The sequence below is a fragment of the Schistocerca americana genome, chromosome 4 (assembly GCF_021461395.2).
Source record: "Schistocerca americana isolate TAMUIC-IGC-003095 chromosome 4, iqSchAmer2.1, whole genome shotgun sequence".
In the NCBI taxonomy this organism is placed as follows: Eukaryota; Metazoa; Arthropoda; class Insecta; order Orthoptera; family Acrididae; genus Schistocerca; species Schistocerca americana.
In genome coordinates this window covers 275,623,909-275,648,108 of record NC_060122.1, presented here as the reverse complement: position 1 = coordinate 275,648,108, position 24,200 = coordinate 275,623,909, and the positions used below count along the sequence as shown (strand labels likewise).

Genomic DNA, 24,200 nt, shown 5'->3' with positions numbered 1-24,200 from the left:
TGAAATGCACATTAGAGCCACCAGTTTGAGTAGCTATCTTTACCAGGTCACCACCTACATCACATTCCCATCCCTATCACGACTATTCCCTGATCCACCCACAATCACTACCTGATCCTGTTTCACAAAATTCCTGCATAACTCTCGTATGCTGTCAGTCACCTGAGCCAACCCTAGACTAGGCTTCACAATGCTGGTGACCTGGTACTCACTCCCCAACACTTTCTGCAACTGCTAACCCACACCTCTACCACATGAACTACCTAGCAGCAGAACCTTCTTCTTTCTGTTAGACTTTGCAACTGACTTAGGCCTCCTAACCGCTGAGGACTGTTGCATGTTTCCTACACCTACAGCTACAAGAGGCTCCTCTCCACTCAACTCTGACAGTTGGTCAAATCTATTGCATATATGAAAAGAAAACTGTCTGAATACCTCCTCCTCCTCCTCCTCCAAGGTGCCTTCTTGCCAACTGCCAGGGTGTAGAATCTTGTTGATGTGCTGCTGTGCTGTATGGGTGCCGTAGATGACAGCTAAAGAGGCCCAGCTCTGAAAAGAAATGGCATGCCACACCATCACTCCTGGCTGTTGGGCCATATGCCAAGCAACAGTCAGGTTGGTATACCATTGTCCAGGGTGGTTACAGACACACATTCAGCCCGGAGTCTCAGTGACCAAAGTAGAACTCTCTTCAGTGATGAATTCCACTTTGAATTGAGCCCTGATGACTAGTTAAGAAGTGTCTGGTGACGCCCTGCACAGTAGTGGGATACCAACCAGACTGTTGCCTGCCACATGGGCCGACAACCAGGAGGATGGTCTGGGGTGCCCCTTCTATTCATGGCACGACCCTTTGGTTGTCATATGTACCATCCTTACAACACAAAGGTAAGTTGACAACATTCTATGCTCTATTTTGTTGCTGTTCATGCCAAGCCATTCCCGGTTTACATTTCAGCAATATAATGCCCACCTAGACAAGGATAGTTAAGAATGTTTGTGAAGCATCATGGGTAAGGCCCTCCATCCAGATCAGGATTTTGATCTAACGTGTCAACTGAACGGAATTTGGCATGATATCCCTCAAGAGGACGTCCGACAACTGTATCAATCAATGTCAAGGCAAATAACAGCTTATATAAGGACCAGAGGTGAAGCAAGACATTACTGACTTGCTCAACTTGCAAAACTCTTCCTCTTGAATAAATCATCTAATTTTTCTGAAATTGTAATAATTTGTTTGTCTGCAAATGTACACCACATCTATCAATTTTCGTTCCATTTGGATAATTCCTTAGTGGTGAATCTTTTTTGTCTTAGAATGCATGTAACAGCCCTTTATTTTTTATTAAGGTACGGTTTGTCCCTGCATCCATTTTCAGCCCTCACTATCAGAGTCAACAAGTTCTATCATAATATACATTTCCAGAGGTATCTGTACAGATGTAATGGTCTTTGCAAGAAAAATTATTCTGTTCAATCACCATGGCTGGTGTTCTGTGCAGCTACTTGTGCTGTGATTATATTTCTGGATAATGGTCACAAACCTCCACAATATTTTGAAGGGGTTCTTGGACAGGACAATTGCACTTCTTACAATTTTTTTGGAACTAGCTGGATTCATGGCTGAAACATTACAGCAATGAGGAGTAAAGTAATGTTATATATTTAGACAGCTGTGGAACAATTTCTGTCCTTTAAAACCTGCAGTAGCAGCACTAGCAGAAAATAGCAGGAGCTTCCATGAGGGTGAGACACATACTAAGTCTGTAAATGTAGTTGGATGCAGTCAGACACCCCCATAATTATAATTTTTTGCAGGATTCATACTTACTATACAGTCTGGCAATTACTGGTAAACAATACATTGAGCTAGTGGCTTGCATTGTACAGTGATAATTTATCCAGTTTCAACAACATTCTGAAATAGAGAATACTTGGAGTCCCCTATACTTGCTTAATTGCTTGCAGTCACAGATACTTGTCTAATTGCACTATTTCTCTAAAATCAAACACCCCGTGAGCTCTCTTCTCAGTGGTACTGGTGACTTATAAGTATTATATGCAATGATATTTTGTTACAAATGTAACAATAATGAATAATTTGAATATGGTACATGTTTTGATGGAATTAAATACACGTGATTCAAAATGTATTCATTACTTTACCACACTAGTTGTCACATAGTTATTAAACCGGCTACAGAAAATGAATGGCACATATTTAATGTACTGACGTAGTGGCAGCCTTTTAAAAAGTGGTGGAATTCTCATTAATTTTAATAAAATAAATTCAGCTTGAGGAAGCACAAATAGTTTGTGGGAGATTAGTAGCAGTTCTTTATTAATGGATTTTCTAACAGGTGTTTCACTTTGTCAACGTATATCTCAAACTTGTTTCACATCTTTAAACGTTGTACTTCATGGTGACATCTATGGAACACAGTGGATTTATGAATTGATAAGTACTGTTGGTGTGTATGTTGAGAAGAAACTTTTTTGCTCAAAACTATTGCTATTTCAGTATTGTATGTGTTTCAGTCTCAGCTTTTGACTTTCACTGTAACTGCATAAATTGCACCCTAAGTGGCTCTAAAAACCCTTACATGAATACAAATCCCATTCTTAGTGCCTGTAAAAATTTAGGCCAAACAAGCAAGAATGAATAACATTGAGTCTAAACAGTTAAAGAGAGCTCCAGACACTTAATTTCCCGATCACAACACTTCCTCATTCCACGTAAAAAATAAAGTCATCTCACCTTCGTATGCACGCTGAATCAGCAAAGTGTGGCACAACAAGAGTGGAGGCTGAAATAAGGAAAACTGACAGAACCGCTGAAGTAAGTGATACTCCTTGGCTCTCCTGCAACAGAAGCATATGAATACATAAATAACCATGTTTACAGAAATTACTGACAAAGCTGCACATTCAACCTGCACTATTAAACACTCTGTTTAGTTGTGAGATTACAAGGCACTAATACTGCCACATGCTATGCACCATCCATCATGGTGTAGCAGTAACAGTCAGTTGCTGGTAATTTGCAGATCACTGATTTGATTTCCACCCCCAGAAACTACTTGTCATTCAAACTGACTATCTCTCACAATGGATGGCGAGAACACAGACAAATATGATTAACAATCATAAACAAAATACCCCTGGCTGCAAGGATGATTTTATAATTTTTTTTATTACATGGTCGATTTTGGGACTTCTAATTTCCATCTGCAGATGCCCACAGCAAAACTTTCCAAACTTTGTGTTACATCAATGCATATACAATATGACTACATTTCTTGTAAAGCGTATGTTACAAGTTGTTAAGCCTACCACTCATTAGATCGGATTAAAATTCTTGTGCTTCAGTGAGACTGTGCACGACATCTCCATTACTATATGACATTACAATTTTGGCCTGTGCTGCTGGAGTTTGAGGTAATGTGTACATGAGGTGTGCGTGGTTGTGTGTATGAATGGTGTGTGTTCTCTTTCGGTGAAGAAGGGTGTGGCTGAAAGCTTTATGTGTCTCTTAATTGTGCCTTTCTGCAACTTAACATGTCTTTTTTATGGTAAGTAGCAATCTTTATTTTCTTAAATTGTTGACATTACAATTACTCATAGCCATGACCAAATAATAAGCCAAAAATATTTTCTATCTTTGGAATGTTGATGTCATAACATATTATGATAACCAGTTTAATGTTGAATTAAGATCTGTTATAGTGGGAATGTATGACCATGCTCCAAAATCAGTTAACATTTATGCCATTGACAACAAAAATAGACAGAAAATATTATTGGCTTAATGTTTGGTCTTGGCCATGAATAATTGTAATTTCATGTACATTCTGACTTAGGTACAAGAACCTTAATGCGATCCTAAGACTGGTGGGCTTAACAACTTGTAATGCATACTTTACTAGAAATGGTGTTATATTGTATATGTGTTGATGTAATGTAATTTTTGGAAAATTTTGCTGTGTGCACAGGTGCGTCTGAAGATGGCACTGGCAGTCTCAAAATCGATCATGTAATAAACAAAAAATAAAAAAACCTATTAAACCATTCTTGCAGCCAGAAGCTATTTTATTTATAATTATTTATCATTTTACATTTCTGATTTCTTGAAGGTTCTGGAACTTACACATTTATGGATTACTGGATTTCACTACAACATTCTATGTATGTATAAATAGGAGAACTCTCTGATGAGAAGGTTTTGATATGTACTTTTGAGTGAGTTCGCCCTAAACATGTTTCCAGTGTAAAGTGTTAGTTCTGGTTGATGAGCATGACTTAATAAATTGTATTTAATTTTGAATTCTATGTGGCAGTTTGATGAAGATACTGGACACCTGAAACATCAACACTGTCATGATTCCAATAAGGGTACACAAAAGCCATTGCTTTCATGGGCAGAAGCCTGAGTATGAACAGTACCTTCCTCCTATAGTCCACATTGGCAGCATCAGGGTACCAGTGCAAACAAACAGGCAGTCAAATGCACATAAGGTAGCCAGCAGTGTTCTCAGCAGATGCTGCCCAGGAACCATCAAAACGTCTAAAGAAATTTGATCATGTCACCAAACACAAGCAATGAGATAACATGATATGCCTGGCCAGTGACGACACTTACTTGGGTGGTATCGTCCAGCAGTCATTTGAGAACAACAAGGTAAATTTCAAGATCTGGGACAAATTTCAGGAGGAAATTAAGAAAACATTTTGGGCAACCAGCAGCAGGTGCAAATAGCTAAAGAATCAGTGAAGAACAGGACCTAACACCTACAGGAGGTGACACAGTCGTATATACAGTGTTTTGGCACTATGTTCACAATGAACCCAGATACACTGGAAACTGCCAAAGTTCTAAACCTAATGAAGGATGTAACACAGGACATCAATCAAGTGCTTCTTTTTAAAAATATCACTACAACAGCAGACTTCTTCAAGTGGTACTAGCACACTGAGACAACACAGTCGGAAAACATTATGCAGAAATGCGTATGGCTGACTTCTGAATGTATCATAGTACCGACGGTAGTCATGGAAGTAAATCATGACCTAGCATCACAAATACAGCAAACAGTAAGAGAAGACATACAAGGGTTCACAATGTTAGTTAATGTTGAACCCTGAGGGTCAGATGTAGCATTGTTGTATGCCACATCTGGCCAGGAAGAAGTAGCATCACTAACTCAAGAAGTTTGTTGTTCATTGGCACCAGTCTCTATATGGCAGACCAATACTGAGGAATGGAGTGGGGAAACTCCAGATATATGCTTTAACTGTTGGACATCCATCAGAAGTTCTTGACAACACAGGAACAACTGACTTCCTCACCACTTTTATTGTCAAGCACAAAAATGGACATTTGGAGAATGGGGGACATGTCAGTGTTTTTCTAGTTTGGAACCCCTGAGGATGAGGTACATTACTGAAAGAAACAGAGATTGTTCAACAACTATTATGCCATAAGACATCAAACAACAGGGCAATTCTATGCATGGCAGGAACCTGCAAATCACTACAACCAACTTTCAGATTTAAGCCAACCACCACAGCCTGAGTGAGGTTGCTCTTCAACGTGCTGCAGTTGTTTACCCTTTTCATACAGAGATACAGACCATTGACTCAACTTTTGAAATCAGGAAAACTAGATGAGGCAGCCATCAACAGATGTGAAGAGAGCACAGATGTAAATCCTCTATGGACAACAGCTATCAAGATGTTGGGGAAATACATCAATCTTATCATCAATGATGAACTTGTCCAGGTATTAGTCTATTGTGTCATTTTCTGTGATTCTGGGTGCTTATTATTGGCATCTGAAGAAGATTATGTCCTGAGATAAAAAACCATGATGTTGAAGGTTGCACACTGAAAACACATCCAAATGATACGTATCTGTACTTTGAGATAAACTATTCCCCCCATGAACCATGGACCTTGCCGTTGGTGGGAAGGCTTGCGTGCCTCAGCAATACAGGTGGCCGTACCGTAGGTGCAACCACAATGGAGGGGTATCTGTTGAGAGGCCAGACAAACGTGTGGTTCCTGAAGAGGGGCAGCAGCTTTTTCAGTAGTTGCAGGGGCAACAGCCTGGATGATTGACTGATCTGGCCTTGTAACACTAACCAAAACGGCCTTGCTGTGCTGGTACTGCGAACGGCTGAAAGCAAGGGGAAACTACAGCCGTCATTTTTCCCGAGGGCATGGAACTTTACTGTATGGTTAAATGATGATGGCATCCTCTTGGGTAAAATATTTCGGAAGTAAAATAGTCCCCCATTCGGATCTCCGGGCGGGGACTACTCAGGAGGACGTCGTTATCAGGAGAAAGAAAACTGGTGTTCTACGGATCGGAGCGTGGAATGTCAGATCCCTTAATCGGGCAGGTAGGTTACAAAATTTAAAAAGGGAAATGGATAGGTTAAAGTTAGATATAGTGGGAATTAGTGAAGTTCAGTGGCAGGAGGAACAAGACCTTTGGTCAGCTGAATACAGTGTTATAAGTACAAAATCAAATGGAGGTAATGCAGGAGTAGGTTTAATAAGGAATTAAAAAAAAAAAATAGGAGTGCGGGTAAGCTACTACAAGCAGCATAGTGAACGCATTACTGTGGCCAAGATAGACATGAAGCCCACACCTACTACAGTAGTACAAGTTTATATGCCAACTAGCTCTGCAGATAACGAAGAAATTGATGAAATGTATGATGAGATAAAAGAAATTATTCAGATGGTGAAGGGAGACGAAAATTTAATAGTCATGGGTGACTAGAATTCGAGAGTAGGAAAAGGGAGAGAAGAAAACATAGTAGGTGAATATGGACTGGGGGTAAGATATGGAAGAGGAAGCCGTCTGGTAGAATTTTGCACAGAGCATAACTTAATCATAGTTAACACTTGGTTCAAGAATCATGAAAGAAGGTTGTATACATGGAAGAATCTTGGAGATACTAGAAGGTATCAAATAGATCATATAATGGTAAGACAGAGATTTAGGAACCAGGTTTTAAATTGTAAGACATTTCCAGGGGCAGATATGGACTCTGACCACAATCTATTGGTTATGAAATGTAGATTAAAACTGAAGAAACTGCAAAAAGGTGGGAATTTAAGGAGATGGTACCTGGATAAACTGACTAAACCAGAGGTTGTACAGAGTTTCAGGGAGAGCATAAGGGAACAATTGACAGGAATGGGGGAAAGAAATACAGTAGAAGATGAATGGGTAGCTCTCAGGGATGAAGTAGTGAAGGCAGCAGAGGCTCAAGTAGGTAAAAAGACGAGGTCTAGTAGAAATCCTTGGGTAACAGAAGAAATATTGAATTTAATTGATGAAAGGAGGAAATATAAAAGTGCAGTAAATGAAGCACGTAAAAAGGAATACAAACCTCTCAAAAATGTGATTGACAGGAAGTGCAAAATTGCTAATCAGGGATGGCTAGAGGACAAATGTAAGGATGTAGAGGTTTATCTCACTAGGGGCAAGATAGATACTGCCTACAGAAAAATTAAAGAGACCTTTGGAGAAAAGAGAACCACTTGCATGAACATCAAGGGCTCAGATGGAAACCCAGTTCTAAGCAAAGAAGGGAAAGCAGGAAGGTGGAAGGAGTATATAGAGGGTCCATACAAAGGCAATGTAATTGAGGACAATATTATGGAAATGGAAGAGGATGTAGATGAAGATGAAATGGGAGATAAGATACTGCGTGAAGAGTTTGACAGAGCACTGAAAGACCTGAGCCGAAACAAGGCCCCGGGAGTAGACAACATTCCATCAGAACTACTGATGGCCTTTGGAGAGCCAGTCCTGTCAAAACTCTACCATCTGGTGAGCAAGATGTATGACACAGGCGAAATACCCTCAGACTTCAAGAAGAATATAGTAATTCCAATCCCAAAGAAAGCAGGTGTTGACAGATGTGAAAATTACTGAACTATCAGTTTAATAAGTTACAGCTGCAAAATACTAATGCGAATTCTTTACAGATGAATGGAAAAACTGGTAGAAGCTGAGCTCAGGGAAGATCAGTTTGGATTCCGTAGAAATATTAGAACACGTGAGGCAATACTGATCTTACGACTTATCTTGGAAGAAAGATTAAGGAAAGGCAAACCTACGTTTCTAGCATTTGTAGACTTAGAGAAAGCTTTTGACAATGTTGACTGGAATACTCTCTTTCAAATTCTAAAGGTGGCAGTGGTAAAATACAGGGAGCGAAAGGCTATTTACAATTTGTACAGAAACCAGATGGCAGTTATAAGAGTCGAGGGGCATGAAAGGGAAGCAGTGGTTGGGAAGGGAGTGAGACAGGGTTGTAGCCTCTCCCCAATGTTATTCAATCTGTATATTGAGCGATCAGTAAAGGAAACAAAAGAAAAATGTGGAGTAGGTATTAAAATCCATGGAGAAGAAATAAAAACTTTGAGGTTTGCCGATGACATTGTAATTCTGTCAGAGACAGCAAAGGACTTGGAAGAGCAGTTGAACAGAATGGACGGTGTCTTGAAAGGAGGATATAAGATAAACATCAACAAAAGCAAAATGAGGATAATGGAATGTAGTCGAATTAAGTCAGGTGATGCAGAGGGAATTAGATTAGGAAATGAGACACTTAAAGTAGTAACGGAGTTTTGCTGTTTAGGGAGCAAAATAACTGATGACGGTTGAAGTGGAGAGGATATAAAATGTAGACTGGCAATGGCAAGGAAATCGTTTCTGATGAAGAGAAATTTGTTAACATTGAGTATAGATTTAAGTGTCAGGAAGTCGTTTACGAAAGTATTTGTATGGAGTGTAGCCATGTATGGAAGTGAAACATGGAGCATAAGTAGTTTGGACAAGAAGAGAATAGAAGCTTTTGAAATGTGGTGCTATGGAAGAATGCTGAAGATTAGATGGGTAGATCACATAACTAATGAGCAGGTATTGAATAGAATTGGGGAGAAGAGGAGTTTGTGGCACAACTTGACTAGAAGAAGGGATCAGTTGGTAGGACATGTTCTGAGGCATCAAGGGATCACCAATTTAGTACTGGAGGGCAGGGTGGAAGGTAAAAATCGTAGAGGGAGACCAAGAGATGAATACACTAAGCAGATTCAGAAGGATGTAGGCTGCAGTAGGTACTGGGAGATGAAGAAGCTTGCACAGGATAGAGTAGCATGGAGAGCTGCATCAAACCAGTCTCAGGACTGAAGACCACAACAACAACAACAATCAATGATAGTACACAATGTTTGAAATGTGTTGTTTTACCAGAGTGCAGTCATAATGACTAAGCTGCTCCCGAAGTTCACACAACTACGACTACTGTGGGAAACCGTCTACCACACTTACACCATTAGCATCAACAACGCAAGTTCTAGTCAACACTTTGGATGCTCAGTTAAACTGTGAAGCTACATATGAGTGCAAAATGCCAATCAGCTTTACCAAAGAATTCTACGAAGCATTGAGAATCATAACCACTACAAATAGGTAGGGAGAGCTCTAGACCACCGGTTTCCATAATCAGCAACAAATCATCGTGAATGGTAACAGCAGATGGGCAAGATCTTTTTGTATTCCTAAGGAGGTGTTACCATCTTCACCAGTTCTGGCCTATTTAATGCTGCTGCTGATACAGAGCTACACACTGATGATAGTGTTTTGGGATAAGTGGAGTTCTTGAGCAAACCCGGGAAGGTCCTGAAAGACTAATTGCTTATGTCTCCAGATTACTCAGCCCAAGAAGAATTACTGTAAGACTGATATAGAATGCCTTACTATTGTTTGGATAGTTGTAAGTTCTAACCGTATTTATATGACAGCAGAGTATTCACCTTTGTGACTGATCACCAACTTTATTATGACTGAAAAGCCTGAAGGGTCCATAATTGCAACTGACAACTTGGGCTTTTAGTTTCACGAATATGAATCATATCACAATAGCATACAAAAATAGATGAAAAAGTAAGAGTTCTGACTGCCTTTCACAGAATCCATTGGAAGAACATTACTGTGCTGGTTATATCCCAGTTATTGTTGAAATAATGAACATTGTATCTTAACAAAGGGAAGATCCAGTGTTGCTGAAGACCATATCAAATTTATTAGGGTCATTGCAAATTTTGGTGATACACATCTCAGCAAATTAGCTTACCACACCTATTTTCATTCTCTGCTTTTGTATGGCACCATATTCTGGGGTAACTCATCACTGAGTAAAAGAGTGTTCATTGCACAAAGCGTGTAATCAGAATAATTGCTCATCCAAGATCATCCTGCATACAATTATTTAAAGAGCTAGAGATCTTCACTGTAGCCTCACAATATATATATTCTTATGAAATTAGTTATTAACAATCCGAACGAATTCAAAAGTAATATCAGTGTAGATGGCTACAACAATATTAAACTGGATGATCTTCACTACTCAAGGTTAAATCTAACTTTGGCTCACACAAACGTCTTTGGTCACTTACCTAATAGCATCAAAAGTCTGACAGATAGCCACATAGCATTTAAAAGGAAATTAAAAGAATTTCTTAATGGCAACTCCTTCCACTCATTAGATGAATTTTTGTGAACTTTTGGCTATAGTAAGTGGGTAAATTCCCCAACTCCACAACAACAACAAAAAAAGTGTCATATAATATTTTGTGTAATGTAATATCTTGTATGGACACCTTTTATTAACCTGTCATGTTCCACATTATTACAAAGTGTCTTATTCATGATCTATGGAACAAGTACTAATCTAATCTACCCTAATCTAACAGCAAATGAAGAATTTGTCAAAGGAGAATTTAAATCAATAGCTGGAATGTTGTACAACAGAATTGTGACCAAATGGGAGAGAATTCATTGTTCATCATTCCAGTTCATTTATGGCCAGAGAAACTGATGTATTTTTCATATCACTCAGGTCATCTGGAATTCATGAAGACCCTTGATAGAATCAGATTCAGGTATCACTGACCCAGTCTCTATTGATGTGCCAGACATTATGTAAGCCACTGTTGGAAATGACAATGATGGAAGCATGTGCCTCATTTACCCACAGGATGCCTGGCACCACTTTCTCCTACAGTTGCTCCATTTCACCAGACTGGAACTGACCTTTCAGGGAGGTTTCCCAAATCAGTAAATAGGAATAAATGGTTTATAGAGCGCACTGACTACCTAGTCTGACTGGCTTTGACCAAGACTGTACTGGCTGTCAAATCTGTAGGGTCCCCCCCCCCCCCCCTTCAAAATATGCAATTTTGAAGCATGGGCCAGCACATGTCATAATCTCTGATTACAGAAAAGTGTTTCAGTCAAGACTGATGGCAGATGTAATTTCACAAAGGAACATCATCCACCGGATGACAACTGCCCAGCATTTGCAAGTGAATGGCCTCACAGAGCATTATAAAAGATCTCGGCAGATATGTTCTCGATATATAATGATACCCAACAGAGAGGCCGGTTCCCAGTAGTGCCTGTTGTGACATCCGCATACAACACAGCAAAGCCAAAAACTTCAAGTTTGATGGCATTTTGCTTGCTCCACAGCTGATAAGCTGAAACAACAATAGATACTTTTTTTCCTATTTTAACCTCATGATATTCTTTATGATTATAACACAGAGTTCATCGTCAAAATTGTAAATTAAGGCAGATGGAGTGCATAAAGAGTTTAGAGGCCCAGATAAGAATCATGAATGTCATGGCACCAAAGACATGTTTCAGTTACACCTGTGTGGCAGGCCAGGTCCTCAAAATATTAATGCACCACTTTGACCCATGCCAAACACTATGCAGCTTTCAGATGTCACCTATGAAATTGAGGATTATAATCCTATATTGACAACAGAAAAGCAAGGACTCATCCATAATCTACATGAAACCCTATCAAAGTCCTGAGGTACAGATGAATAGCAGGAGCTTCCAATATAAGCAACATTAAGATCCAATGATCACAATGTCTCAATAGGTAACTTAATTTTGATGTTGCAGTTACAAGGAAGATGTGACAATACAAGTTGAGTATGAGGATCCATCAGTGCCACTACACAAAAGACCACTACCAATATCCAGATTCAGATAGCTATACCGCACTTCAAAACAGCAGGTTCTGAGAAAGAGAAAGCAATGCCATGTGTGTTTGTCATCCGCCTTGGTGTAATAGTTACCCCTGATTCTTTAAAGAATCGAGCATTCATGTATAAAATAGTCTCAACCTTCTGATTACTTTACAAATGAGTCAGTCTGTTAAATATCTGATGTTAAGTATACAAGAAGAGGAAACAAGTTAAAACATAATGACTGTTGTAGCAATTTTACTGAATGAACAGTAAAAATGTAGTAAGTGATAAACTTTTTTTCTTTCATCATTACGTGGGGAGAGGGGAGGGGTGGGGGGTTGCCAGCAAGAACAAGTTTCGCGAAGGTTTGAAATACATGTAATGTTCATTGTAAGTCATTAACTGCTCCCATTCTCAAATATTGGATGAACGTAGTCTGGGTATTTGTGTGTGGTTAATTACCCGACCTCAAGATATATATACACAGTTTATAACTGTAATACTTCCTTACAATGTTGAACCTTTCATATACTATTGTGTCAGCATTTTAATTTTTTTAATTCAGGCACTATTTGTGTGAAATACTGAAAAGCAAATTTTTGTTGCTCCCGGAAACCATTACATAGACAATCACTCACTTTATGAGTAAGTATATCACTTACTAAATCACTTTAGCTTCTAGAAGATTTTGGGGCTGCCTCATAGAAGTTATATGGAAGGATGGAATTTGTTAGAACATTCTCAGCAGAGACAGATACCATGTGTACTTTTATGTATGCTCAACTACACCAACAACTGATTTGACAAGTGTTGTTGTAGATATAATACCCCAGGAACAACATCATAATAATAATGTGAAACTTTAAATTTATGAACTCTAACTTCATTTTCTTTGGTAGGGATGTAATCAGGGAACTGTTATCTGCAATTCAGCAGTGTTTCAGACTTAAATAAAGATACACAGCAATACAAAGCTTCCCTTCATGAAAAATCCTCAAAACCCACTAGCTACTTGTTGCTGCTGATAACTGTTCTTAGACTGACAGATAGTTCATAATCATTCTGCAATGTGTTCTGCATCTCAGATTTTGACATTTTTGAGGCTCTACTCCTCCAAGCTGGCATGTGGTCTTCCTCTTGAGACCTCCTCTGATATATTGCAGCCAAAGTAAGCTCCAGTGGTCCTGTGGGGAGCAGGCTGGCAGTAGTGGCAACAGCACTGAATACCAAATATCTGAAAAAAACTATCAATTCTTTAGTTACACCATGCAAGGAAATACACTACTGGCTATTAAAATTGCTACACCAAGAAGAAATGCAGATGATAAACGGGTATACGTTGGACAAATATATTATACTAGAACTGACATGTGATTACATTTTCACACAATTTGGGTGCATAGGTCCTGAGAAATCAGTTCCCAGAACAACCACCTCTGGCCGTAATAACGGCCTTGATACGCCTGGGCATTGAGTCAAACAGAGCTTGGATGGCGTGTACAGGTACAGCAGCCCATGCAGCTTCAACACGATACCACAGTTCATCAAGAGTAGTGACTGGCGTATTGTGACGAGCCAGTTGCTCGGCAAGACGCTTTCATTTGGTGAAAGATGTGGAGAATGTGCTGGCCAGGGCAGCAGTCGAACATTTTCTGTATCCAGAAAGGCCCGTACAGGACCTGCAACATGTGGTTGTGCATTATCCTGTTGAAATGTAGGGTTTCGCAGGGATCGAATGAAGGGTAGAGCCACGGGTCGTAACACATCTGAAATGTAATTTCCACTGTTCAAAGTGCCGTCAATGTGACCAAGAGGTGACTGAGACGTGTAACCAATCGCACACTATACCATCACGCTGGGTAATACGCCAATATGGTGATGACGAATACACACTTCCAATGTCCGTTCACCGCGATGTCACCAAACACAGATGCGACCATCATGATGCTGGAAACAGAACCTGGATTCATGCGAAAAAATGACGTTTTGCCATTCGTGCACCCACGTTCGTCATTGAGTACACCATCGTAGGCGTTCCTGTCTGAGATGCAGCGTCAAGGGTAGCTGCAGCCATGGTCTCTGAGCTGATAGTCCATGCTCCTGCAAATGTCGTCGAACTGTTCATGCAGACGGTTGTTGTCTTGCAAACGTCCCCATCTGTTGACTCAGGGATCAAGATGTGGCTGCATGATCAGTTACAGCCATGCTGATAAGATGCCTGTCATCTTGACTGCTAGTGATACGAGGCCATTGGGATCCAGCACAGAATTCTGTATTACCCTTCTGAAACCACTGATTCCATATTCTGTTAACAGTCATTGGATCTCGACCAATGCGAGCAGCAATGTCGCGATACGATAAACCGCAATCGCGATAGGCTACAATCCGACCTTTATCAAAGTCAGAAATGTGATGGTACGCATTCCTCCTCCTTACATGAGGCTTCTCAACAACGTTTCACCAGGCAACACTGGTCAACTGCTGTTTGTGTATGAGAAATCGGTTGGAAATTTTCTTCATGGCAGCACGTTGTATGTGTCGTCACCGGCGCCAACCTTGTGAGAATGCTCTGAAAAGCTAATCATTTGCATATCACAGCATCTTCTTCCTGTTGGTTAAATTTCACGTCTGTAGCACGTCATATTCGTGGTGTAGCAATTTTAATGGCCAGTAGTGTATATGATTTTGTCAACAGCTTCTGGTCTAGTGGTTAGCACTGCTAAGTCTACATTGCAGGGTCCTGTGCTCAATTCAAGGCTGGGTCAGAGATTTTCTTTGCTCGGGGGCTGGGTGTTTGTGATGTTATAATAATTTCAACTAATTCTCATCAGACACACCAGTCTCCGAAATGGTGTCAAATAGAAAGACTTGCATCGCCCAGCTGAACAACCCCAGAAGGGGTTTCCTGGCCAATAATGTCATACAGTCATTTCTATCTAATGTTTCTTACACTCTCTGCTAACAACTTCCCTACAACAATGTCAGTTCGTAATTCCTTGCAGTTTCATACTCCATCTAGTAACATGTAATTAGAAGTCTACTATTAAACACTTTGGGTAATACTATAAAACTAGACTACTTTAGGGAATAAAGCACTTTGTATTTATACCACAGCAGGTGCTGATTCCCACAGCAAAGTTCACAATTTAAATACTCTCATAAAGTAAGTATGATTGTGCGAATTTCTCAGAAAGTGTCCGGGAATGAAAGAGGCGTGTTTGAGGGATTTTTATTTTTGTTTTTCTGCAAAAACAAATAAGTGAAGTTTATACCAAATATACTGCAAATCACCCCACAGATCACCAGAATACTCTGTTCTGTAAGAGACAGTAAAGCACAGGCAGGCTATATGAAAAAGTGCCCAAAATTTCATAAACTTCATGAATGAAGTAGTTATGTTATCACAGTATGTCACAGAGCATGAAGAAATTGGTTTCTGCATTTTGGAGATTAATGTTATTTCTTATCTAGGTTACAAAAGAACAGCATATCACTTTTGGACAATTAAATAATAAGTCGGTTGTCTACGTATGTCATTGCAATGAACAGCTTTAAAGATACAACAGATCTTCAGTTCATGTAGTACACTTACTAATTTCTGACAAGTATTTGCAAGATTTAAGTTAAAAGAGAAATAGAATCTAGAGTTGTCAAAATTTTCAAGTTGGCAGATAACAGTATCACCAACACAATACCACTGTACATAATTCTGAGAAGATCTGAACATTCACTACTGTACCAATTTTCAGCCATGCCTCATTACCTGGACCAAAACTATACTCTCCCACATTGCTGTCACACACACTATCATCCCCCCCGCCCCCCTCATGTTTTTCCACACATGCCAGCGGGGTTCTTTCTAGGAGACTGAATGGGCTAGAAACACAAATGGGGACTATAAACACAAATGGAAACTAGAAACACAAATCGAAACAGAGAGGTAGAATACAACTGTACTGGGGACACAAATGAAATGCAGTAACAAAAAGAGGTAGAATACAACTGTACAATACGATCAGTATTCAATCAGGAAGCTATGTGTAATAGGAAAAGTGTAATCAAACTATGAGAGTCACCTTGCTTTAAGCCTTGTGACAAGTATCATGAAATAGTCCAAGCAAGCTATCTGACAAATCAGATCTAATTTACTTTGAGCAAAATAAGTTAATTTTACCATTTTTGTGTCTGTATGTCAAGAAAAAAATGTTAACAAGAAAGTCAAGGAATAACCAACAGTGAAAGCCAAATATCACATTTCTTATAAAAAATAACTTTACAATAATTTACCTGCAGAAATAATGATACAATTGTCCACGGGAGAAGCACAACACCCTCTGTCAGCGTTGACAGAGCATGAAGACGTTGTTCACCACCAACATCTTGCGAAGCACGCTTGCTCAACATTTCTGCACCAGCACGGATTGGCAGGACACTCGAAAGCAGTACGACGCCCAACTGAAACAAAAATTTATGTTCCATTATTTGCAAGTCTTGAACTTCAACACTATCTTATTGAATAACGTGATTCTGTAACATTCACGTTAAACTACTTCTATGTTTTAATACCTGCCATTCTTCTAATATTTTCATTGCAACAGGGTGCACAGCCACAATAAACCTTTTGAAAGAAATAAGTTTTCTGAACTGGGTGCTTTTTACATCCATTTTATTTTTATTTTGTATACCATGATGTTTCGGCTCTGCAGCCTTTTTCAAGCAAAATATTTAACCCGTTAAACATGTATGTTTTGTCTTTCAGTCATATGATATCAGAATTAATGCACAGTTGATCAGGCTTGAATGTGTGCTATTGTTTGTACAGAACTGGATATACAGCTCTAAAGCCAAGCTAACCACAAACTGCCCATGATATTATATGACTGTAACCTTAAACATATGTGTTTAATGTATTAATAAATTGCTTGAAAAGGCTACACAATGTCACAGCATATAAAATAAAAATAAATGAGATAAAAAAAACAGTCAATTCAAGAAACTAATTTCTTTCAAGGAGTATATCAGACTTTTCTGAAAGTACTGGAGAGACCAAGAAATGCTATCAATGTCTAACACCCTTATGATTGAGGAATTTTTTGATGTTCATCTTGTAACAGTGGAGAGGAGGCAACATCTGCTCACTATAAGTGAGATGAACACAAGGGCTAAATGTTTCCCTGGCAAAGAGGATCATGGCCTTTGGAGAACAGGTAAGCGGGTGATGGGACAGGGCTCCATCTTGTTTACTGGGTTGAGAAACAGTTCCCAACAATGGGTGAACCAATGGCACAGAATGGTGGAGCAATTAAAAACCACTCATGTAAAGACCCATAAGCTTATCTATTGTTCAAAAATGATGGAAATTATGAACCAGTCTCATGTTAAAGATACCAGAATAGTCTTCCATATGTACCTCTGAGAGGAGAAACATAGAGCTAAAACAGAGAATAAAACTGGGATAAATGTAGAATAGCAATGCAAAATGCAAAATCAATGGGGAAAGTGACAGACTGGAAAACATAACTACAGTTGGACACATTATTGTTGAATGAATTAAATATGAGCAAATGCAGATGGGTAAACAATGTTTCAGCAACTAGGAATATACTACAATTCTATATCTATCATTCCATAGGGACTGCAAAGACCAATTTATATTAAGCACAGAGGCATTTAAGCAATCAGGCTCAATATGCAAATGGAATGAGGATAAAGTCCTAATAAGTGGTGCAATGGAAAGTACCCACTGTCATCCACTTCACTGTGGTCTCTGGAGTACAGATGTAGATGTAGGAAAAGTGTCTGGCAGCATTATTGATACTGCAACACTGGAGATAGCTATGCAGCTGGGAGCAGTCACTCATATGGAAGCAGCATGTTGCTGCACAGGACAAGGTGAAGGTTTCATGGGCTGTGTTCCATCAAATGAGCACGGACAACTCCCTTGTACTGCAGATAAAAGAATGCCACCACAGTACTGGTCACTTGTGATATTATGGCAACAAAGCTACCAACCTACGAGATCTATCACACCAGGTCAATTATGCCAATGCTACTGAGCTATTCGGACTGCACTTGTGAACTCTACTTGGACTGTTGGTGACTTTGCCATTGACTTCTTTTGACTACGAACTGATTTTTGAAGTTAAGAGACCCTTGCTGCTCTCCCAAGAGACAATCAGTGCTCATTCTTGTAATTTATTTGTATTTTGTCCTTGCACAATAAAGTGCAGCAGTTGACAAGCATTAAAACTGCAAGAAACCAAGTTCTTTCACATAATCTATATAAAATAGTATTACCATGTATTTCAGTATCTGGTATTTTGGAATTTGTGTGAAACTGAAAGGAAGGAAATGTGATAAGAGAGAGAGAGAGAGAGAGAGAGAGAGAGAGAGAGAGAGAGGTGGGGGGAGGTAAGTGGGAGGTGGGGGGAAGTAGATGAGGAGGGAGGAGAGAGAAATAATGTATTCATATAAGAACAAATAAACTTTTATACCTTATGATCTGCAAGTCCAAGCCAAGAACCAATGCCAGAAAACAAATGACTATGTCCAGAATTTTGCTCATTTTCATCATGATCAAGAAATATTAAGGTTAACATTGCAGCAAGAAAAAGTACGCCACCACGAATAACTGCTGGTTTTGCACTGCCACCTGTAACATAAAAAGGAAACTGAATATTAGACTAAAATGTAGAAATGAAAAAACCTGTTTACTTATACACATTCATTAAACAAAACATACTAATTACAGAAAAAAATTAAAAGTGGTGCTAATTGTGTATTTCACTTAGCTAGAAAGGAAAAAAATCGCTTTCACAAGTTAAGATAATCAGCTTATTACATATTCCTGCAGACAGGTAAGTGCTGAAATACAATGCAAATATAATAATTACTGTTTTAATAAATAAGTAAATGCCCTAAACGAAATAGAGTTACAAGAAGTATTTAAAATGTAAACAAAAAGGAAGACAGTTACAAAACTGCAGAGACTGGAAAAATGAAAATCTGTTAAATAGTTTTAATCTGTCAGATAGGTCAACATCAGCTACCACATTGCCAAAGAATTAAAAGTTTCATTCCAGTACCTTAGAATACTAATTATGCATCAAAAGCAACGTCTATGTAAATATAGTGTTTGGAGATAAGAAACTTGGTGGTGTACAGGAGGGTATCAACAATCTACATGCATCAAAAAAAGTTTTGCATCACCTCGGCTAAAAGAGTTCTGGAACCTGTACAGAAAATTGGAATAGAAATCAACATAAACATCATTTCCGCCCTTTTTATTGCTCATCAAAACCACACACTGCATGTTGTACCACCATAGAGTGAGACCTTCAGAGGTGCTGGTCCAGATTGCTGTACACACCGATACCTCTAATACCCAGTAGCACATCCTCTTGCATTGATGCATGGCTGTACGCATCATGGCATACTATCCACAAGTTCATCAAGGCACTGCTGATCCAGATTTTCCCACTCCTCAATGGCGATTTGGCGTAGATCCCTCAGAGTGGTTGGTGGGTCACGTCATCCACAAACAGCCCTTTTCAATCTATACCAGGCATATTCAATAGGGTTCATGTCTGGAGAACATACTGGCCACTCTGGTCGAGCGATGTCGTTATCCTGAAGGAAGTCATTCACAAGATGTGCCCGATGGGGGTGCGAATCGTCCTCCATGAAGATGAATGTCTCACCAATATGCTGCAAATATGGTTCCACTATTGGTTGGAGGATGGCACTCATGTATCATACAGCCATTATGGCGCCTTCCATGACCACCAGTGGCATACGTCAGCACCACATAATGCCACCCCAATACAGCAAGGAACCTCCGCCTTGCTGCACTCGCTGGACAGTGTGTCTAAGGCGTTCAGCTTGACTGGATTGCCTCCAAACACATCTCCGACGATTTTCTGATTGAAGGCATATGCAACACTCATTGGTGAAGAGAACTTGGTGCCAATCCTGAGTGGTCCATTTGGCATGTTGTTGGGCACATCTGTACCGTGCTGCATGGTGTTGTGGTTGCAAAAATGGACCTCAACATGGATGGTGGGAGTGAAGTTGCACATCATGCAGCATAATGCGCACAGTTTGACTTGTAATACAACATCCTGTGGCTGCACAAAAAGATTTATTCAACATGGTGGCGTTACTGTCAGGGTTCCTCCGAGCCATAATCCGTACATAGCTGTCATCCAGTGCAGTAATAGCCCTTGGGCGGCCTGAGTGAGGCATGTCATCAATAGTTCCTGTCTCTCTGTATCTCCTCCGTGTCTGAACAACATCACTTTCGTTCACTCCAAGATGCCTGGACACATCCCTTGATGAAAGCCCTTCCTGGCACAAATTGACAATGTGGATGCGATTGAACCACGGTATTGACCGTCCAGGCGTGGTTGAACTACAGACAACACAAGCTGTGTACCTTCTTCCTGGTGGAATGACTGGAACTGATCGGCTGTCAGACCCCCTCCATCTAATAGGCACTGCTCATGCACAGTTTGTTTACATCTTTGGGCGGGTTTAGTGACATCTCTGAATAGTCAAAGGGACTGTGTCTGTGATACGATATCCACAGTCAACATCTATCTTCAGGAGTTCTGGGAACCGGGGTGATGCAAAACTTTTTTGATGTATGTAGTTTAGCGCATAACATCCACGACTGGAACAAAAAAGGAGAGAAATTTGATAAAATGAAAGAGTTGATTCTAATTATATTATTCACGGTCAAAGTAGATATCACACACACACATGGATCAAAGGAACAACAATGAGGCAGGAAAAGATGTAAATCAGTAATTATTGCATCAGAAACTTGAAGTGGAGCTGAGACTTTCCATTTGCAGCAGATACTAAGAGCCCCTAAATATATTCTTTTATATGGAAACACAAGCTGCAATGTTCCTAAATGTGCATTAGAAGCTACTAACTGAAATGTGTAACAAAAAATAAACTCAAAGATGGAAACAAATGTGATGATATAAAATCCTGGATCAATTACAAATAATAAAAAGAGTAAAGGTACGAACTCTCTGTATCATTGAGGTACTGTCAGTTGATACCACATAAACAAAAGTGAAAACATGGCAATACCTGTGTGTTTGTTACACATCACAAGCAGCTACAGCATGCAGGCAATTTTGCTGAATTACAGGACTGTTTAGTAACATACTATTAGTCAAAGAACACCAGCCACAATTACTGGAAAAAATTCAACAGTGTTAGTATGAGACCTAGGTTGGAGTTAGAGGCGTTTGCAACTAACATCTGTAAAGTAAATGCAAAAACCTAAGTTAACGACAGTGCCAACAAATCAAGCATGCACAAGGTGAAGCAGTGAACTCTGGATGCCTTTCTGAAAAGATTATCCATTTGAGTTGGGCACAGAGTCAAGAGGAGAGTTACCAAAAACTTCACAGGAGGTGACAATCTCATTTGCAACACTTGCAATGATCAATGACAAAACTAACCTACAGAGCAGAAAAGGACCTTCCAGATGGAGGTAGTATGTAATTACTGCACTGGGCATTTGCAAAGAATATGTGGGTAACCACTATGCAAGAACTGTGGTCAAGTAGCACAGCACGAAAAGGAAACAGGATGTTTCTCCAAAGACGCTGTTGGAGAAAGTAGGGGTTCAGAGCCAGAAAGTCTCGACAGATCAATGCAGGATAATTAACCAGAAGGTTGCCCCCTCATGGTGGAAGCCAGTGAGAAATCCCTAAAGGCAATGCAAGAACAGGACCTAAAATTGTCCCTAGGGTTTTCCAAAGTTACTGCCAAGATGATTAAGGATACCAGAAGTTACATGGCAGCAAGCTGGTGGTTGGAAGTTTTGCAAATAAACGTGCTGCACAGTAAGGGAGAAACTGCTGCCTTGAGACGCCTCTGGGCAGACAGGATGTAGACACAACCTTGTTCCAAAAACCCTACCTAGCAAAAGGGGGTGCATCAGGCCTTAGAGGAATTGGAGATAAGCCATGAATCTAAAATCACCTAGAGCACTTATTTATACTAAAAACAGAATTTCATTCAAGCCAATAGCAAACATCTGTTCTGGGGTCTAGGATGAAGCAGTGTGTGAAAGGGGGTGCGAGAGAATTTGTATTGGCCTCAGCACACCCTTCTTACAAGGCTCCTCCTTCCCAGGCAGAGAGAAGGTTGGTAAACAGCTGCCTGCAGCTGAATGAATACTGCTGGTTGGCTGTGATTCCAATGCCCATAATGTGGAGTGGGAAAGCAGTGACACCAACAGCAAAGGTGAGTATTTGCTTGAATACTTACTGGAGAACATTCCAGTGATCTTGAAGAGGTAAGGAACCCACCTTCAGGAATAGAAGAAGTGAGGAAGTAACTATCATAACTTATGAGTCCATCTTAATGGGTAGTTACATCAAACAATGGTTTGTGGCAATGGAGCCATCCTTATCTGACCACATGTATATTAAGTTTGGGGTTGAAATGGTTGTGAAACAGATCATCGTCTAGCGGAATCCTAAGAAAACATACTCGGATTCATATAGGAGAGACCTAAACTCACACCCATCTGAACTTAAAACTTCGATAAGAAATTCAATAGATGTAAGGGAAATGGCAGAGAAAGTTACGTTTTTCATCATGACCATGGACTTAGGAAATTGTCCAATCACAAACAGGAATGTGCCTTTGTGGAACAATGAACCTGATTTGTAAAGAACACAGATAAGAAGACTGTTCAACTTTGCAAGAAGGAAGAACTAGGGGTAAAATATCAGGAGACCCCTGCCCAATACACGCAATCGAAATAATCATCCTGGAAGACATTCTGTGATAAGACGGAAGGTGCAACTGTCAGGGCCAGACTTCACAAAATCCTCACAAGAATACCAACTCCACACTAAGGAAGGAGGATAATGAGTATACAAGGACAGCACATGAGTAGCTAGAGATGCTTCTCAAGATTCACTTCCCTCAGTGCATCCTGGCAGATGATTTAGACCAAGATTCAGTCCCTGTGAAACACTGGTTTACAAGCAACCAACAGAAGAACTGGGAATTTGCCAAAGAATGTGTTGAATCCAAGAAAATCCAGTAGGCAATGGGAACACTAAAAAAAAATTCAGCCTACAATAAGCAGAAGAGGATTGTTTGGAACCAGTCTAGTAGCAAGTGTCATTCATACTGCTTGGAGGACAGTGAAGGGTGTTTTCTTTCTGAGGCCAGGGAGAACTAATCACACCATGGTGACGGTTATGAGACAAATCAGTCTGTCCTCCTTTCTTTTAAAGAGATCAGAAAAATTCTTTAATGTGTACATTAGGAAAAGAAGGTTAACTGAGATTCCTCTATGTGAAAATCAACACACATATCAACCAGGCAAATCATGTGAAACTGCACTTCATCAGCTTGATGGAAAGGTAGAAAAAGATCTACACTTTCAGGAAATTGCTCTCTGCAGCTTCCTGGATATTGAGGGGGTTGTTTGAATACGGCCTGTGAATCCATCATTGGAGCTGCAGAAGAGCAAGGCTTTAAGGCCACAACATGTAGGAGGAGTAAGATCATGCTGAATAGACGAAATCTGGGAGCCACCATAAGGGACATGAAATGGTGATCAACATGACCGGAGGGTGACTTCAAGGTGGGGTTTTGTCCCCACTATTATAGAGCCCAGTTGAAGAGTTAAATGCTAGAGTTTACTTTTGTCTACAATACACAGATAATTTAGTCATAGTAATACTTGAAAAATCTGTAGGTAGCATTAAAATACTGGCTCAATGTGTTCTGAAGATTGTGCAAAACTGGTGAAAGAAACAGGGTCTAAGGGTCAGGCCCAGAAAAACAGTTGCAGTATTATTCATCAGGAAGCAGACAGGAAGCTTAAGCTCTTTGACAAAATTCTACCAGTTCTGGGGGTAGTGAAATAACTGTGAAACTAACATGGTACCCCCCCCCCCCCCCCCCGACATAAATAATATAAGTTCCAAGGTAAAAAGTACTTTCATGTGCACTAGAATGGATGCATAAGTTATGACAGTTACTTCCTCACTTCTTCTATTCCTGAAGGTGTGTTCCTTACCTCTTCAAGATCTCTGGATTGTTCTCCAGTAAGTATTCAAGCAGGTACTCACCTCTGCTGTCGA

The 24,200-nt window shown here is 39.9% G+C and overlaps 1 protein-coding gene across 1 annotated transcript in view; it reads right to left on the bottom strand.

Moving 5' to 3' along the window:
• LOC124612426 (zinc transporter 5-like) overlaps window positions 1–24,200 on the bottom strand; it is a 261,950-nt gene that overhangs the window by 88,351 nt on the left and 149,399 nt on the right. Inside the window, exons 4-6 of the mRNA XM_047140632.1 lie at window positions 18,564–18,721; window positions 16,357–16,524; window positions 2,762–2,865 (exon numbers count right to left, since the gene is read on the bottom strand). Coding sequence (XP_046996588.1) covers window positions 2,762–2,865; window positions 16,357–16,524; window positions 18,564–18,721 — 430 coding nt within the window. The remainder of the gene's footprint in view (window positions 1–2,761; window positions 2,866–16,356; window positions 16,525–18,563; window positions 18,722–24,200) is intronic.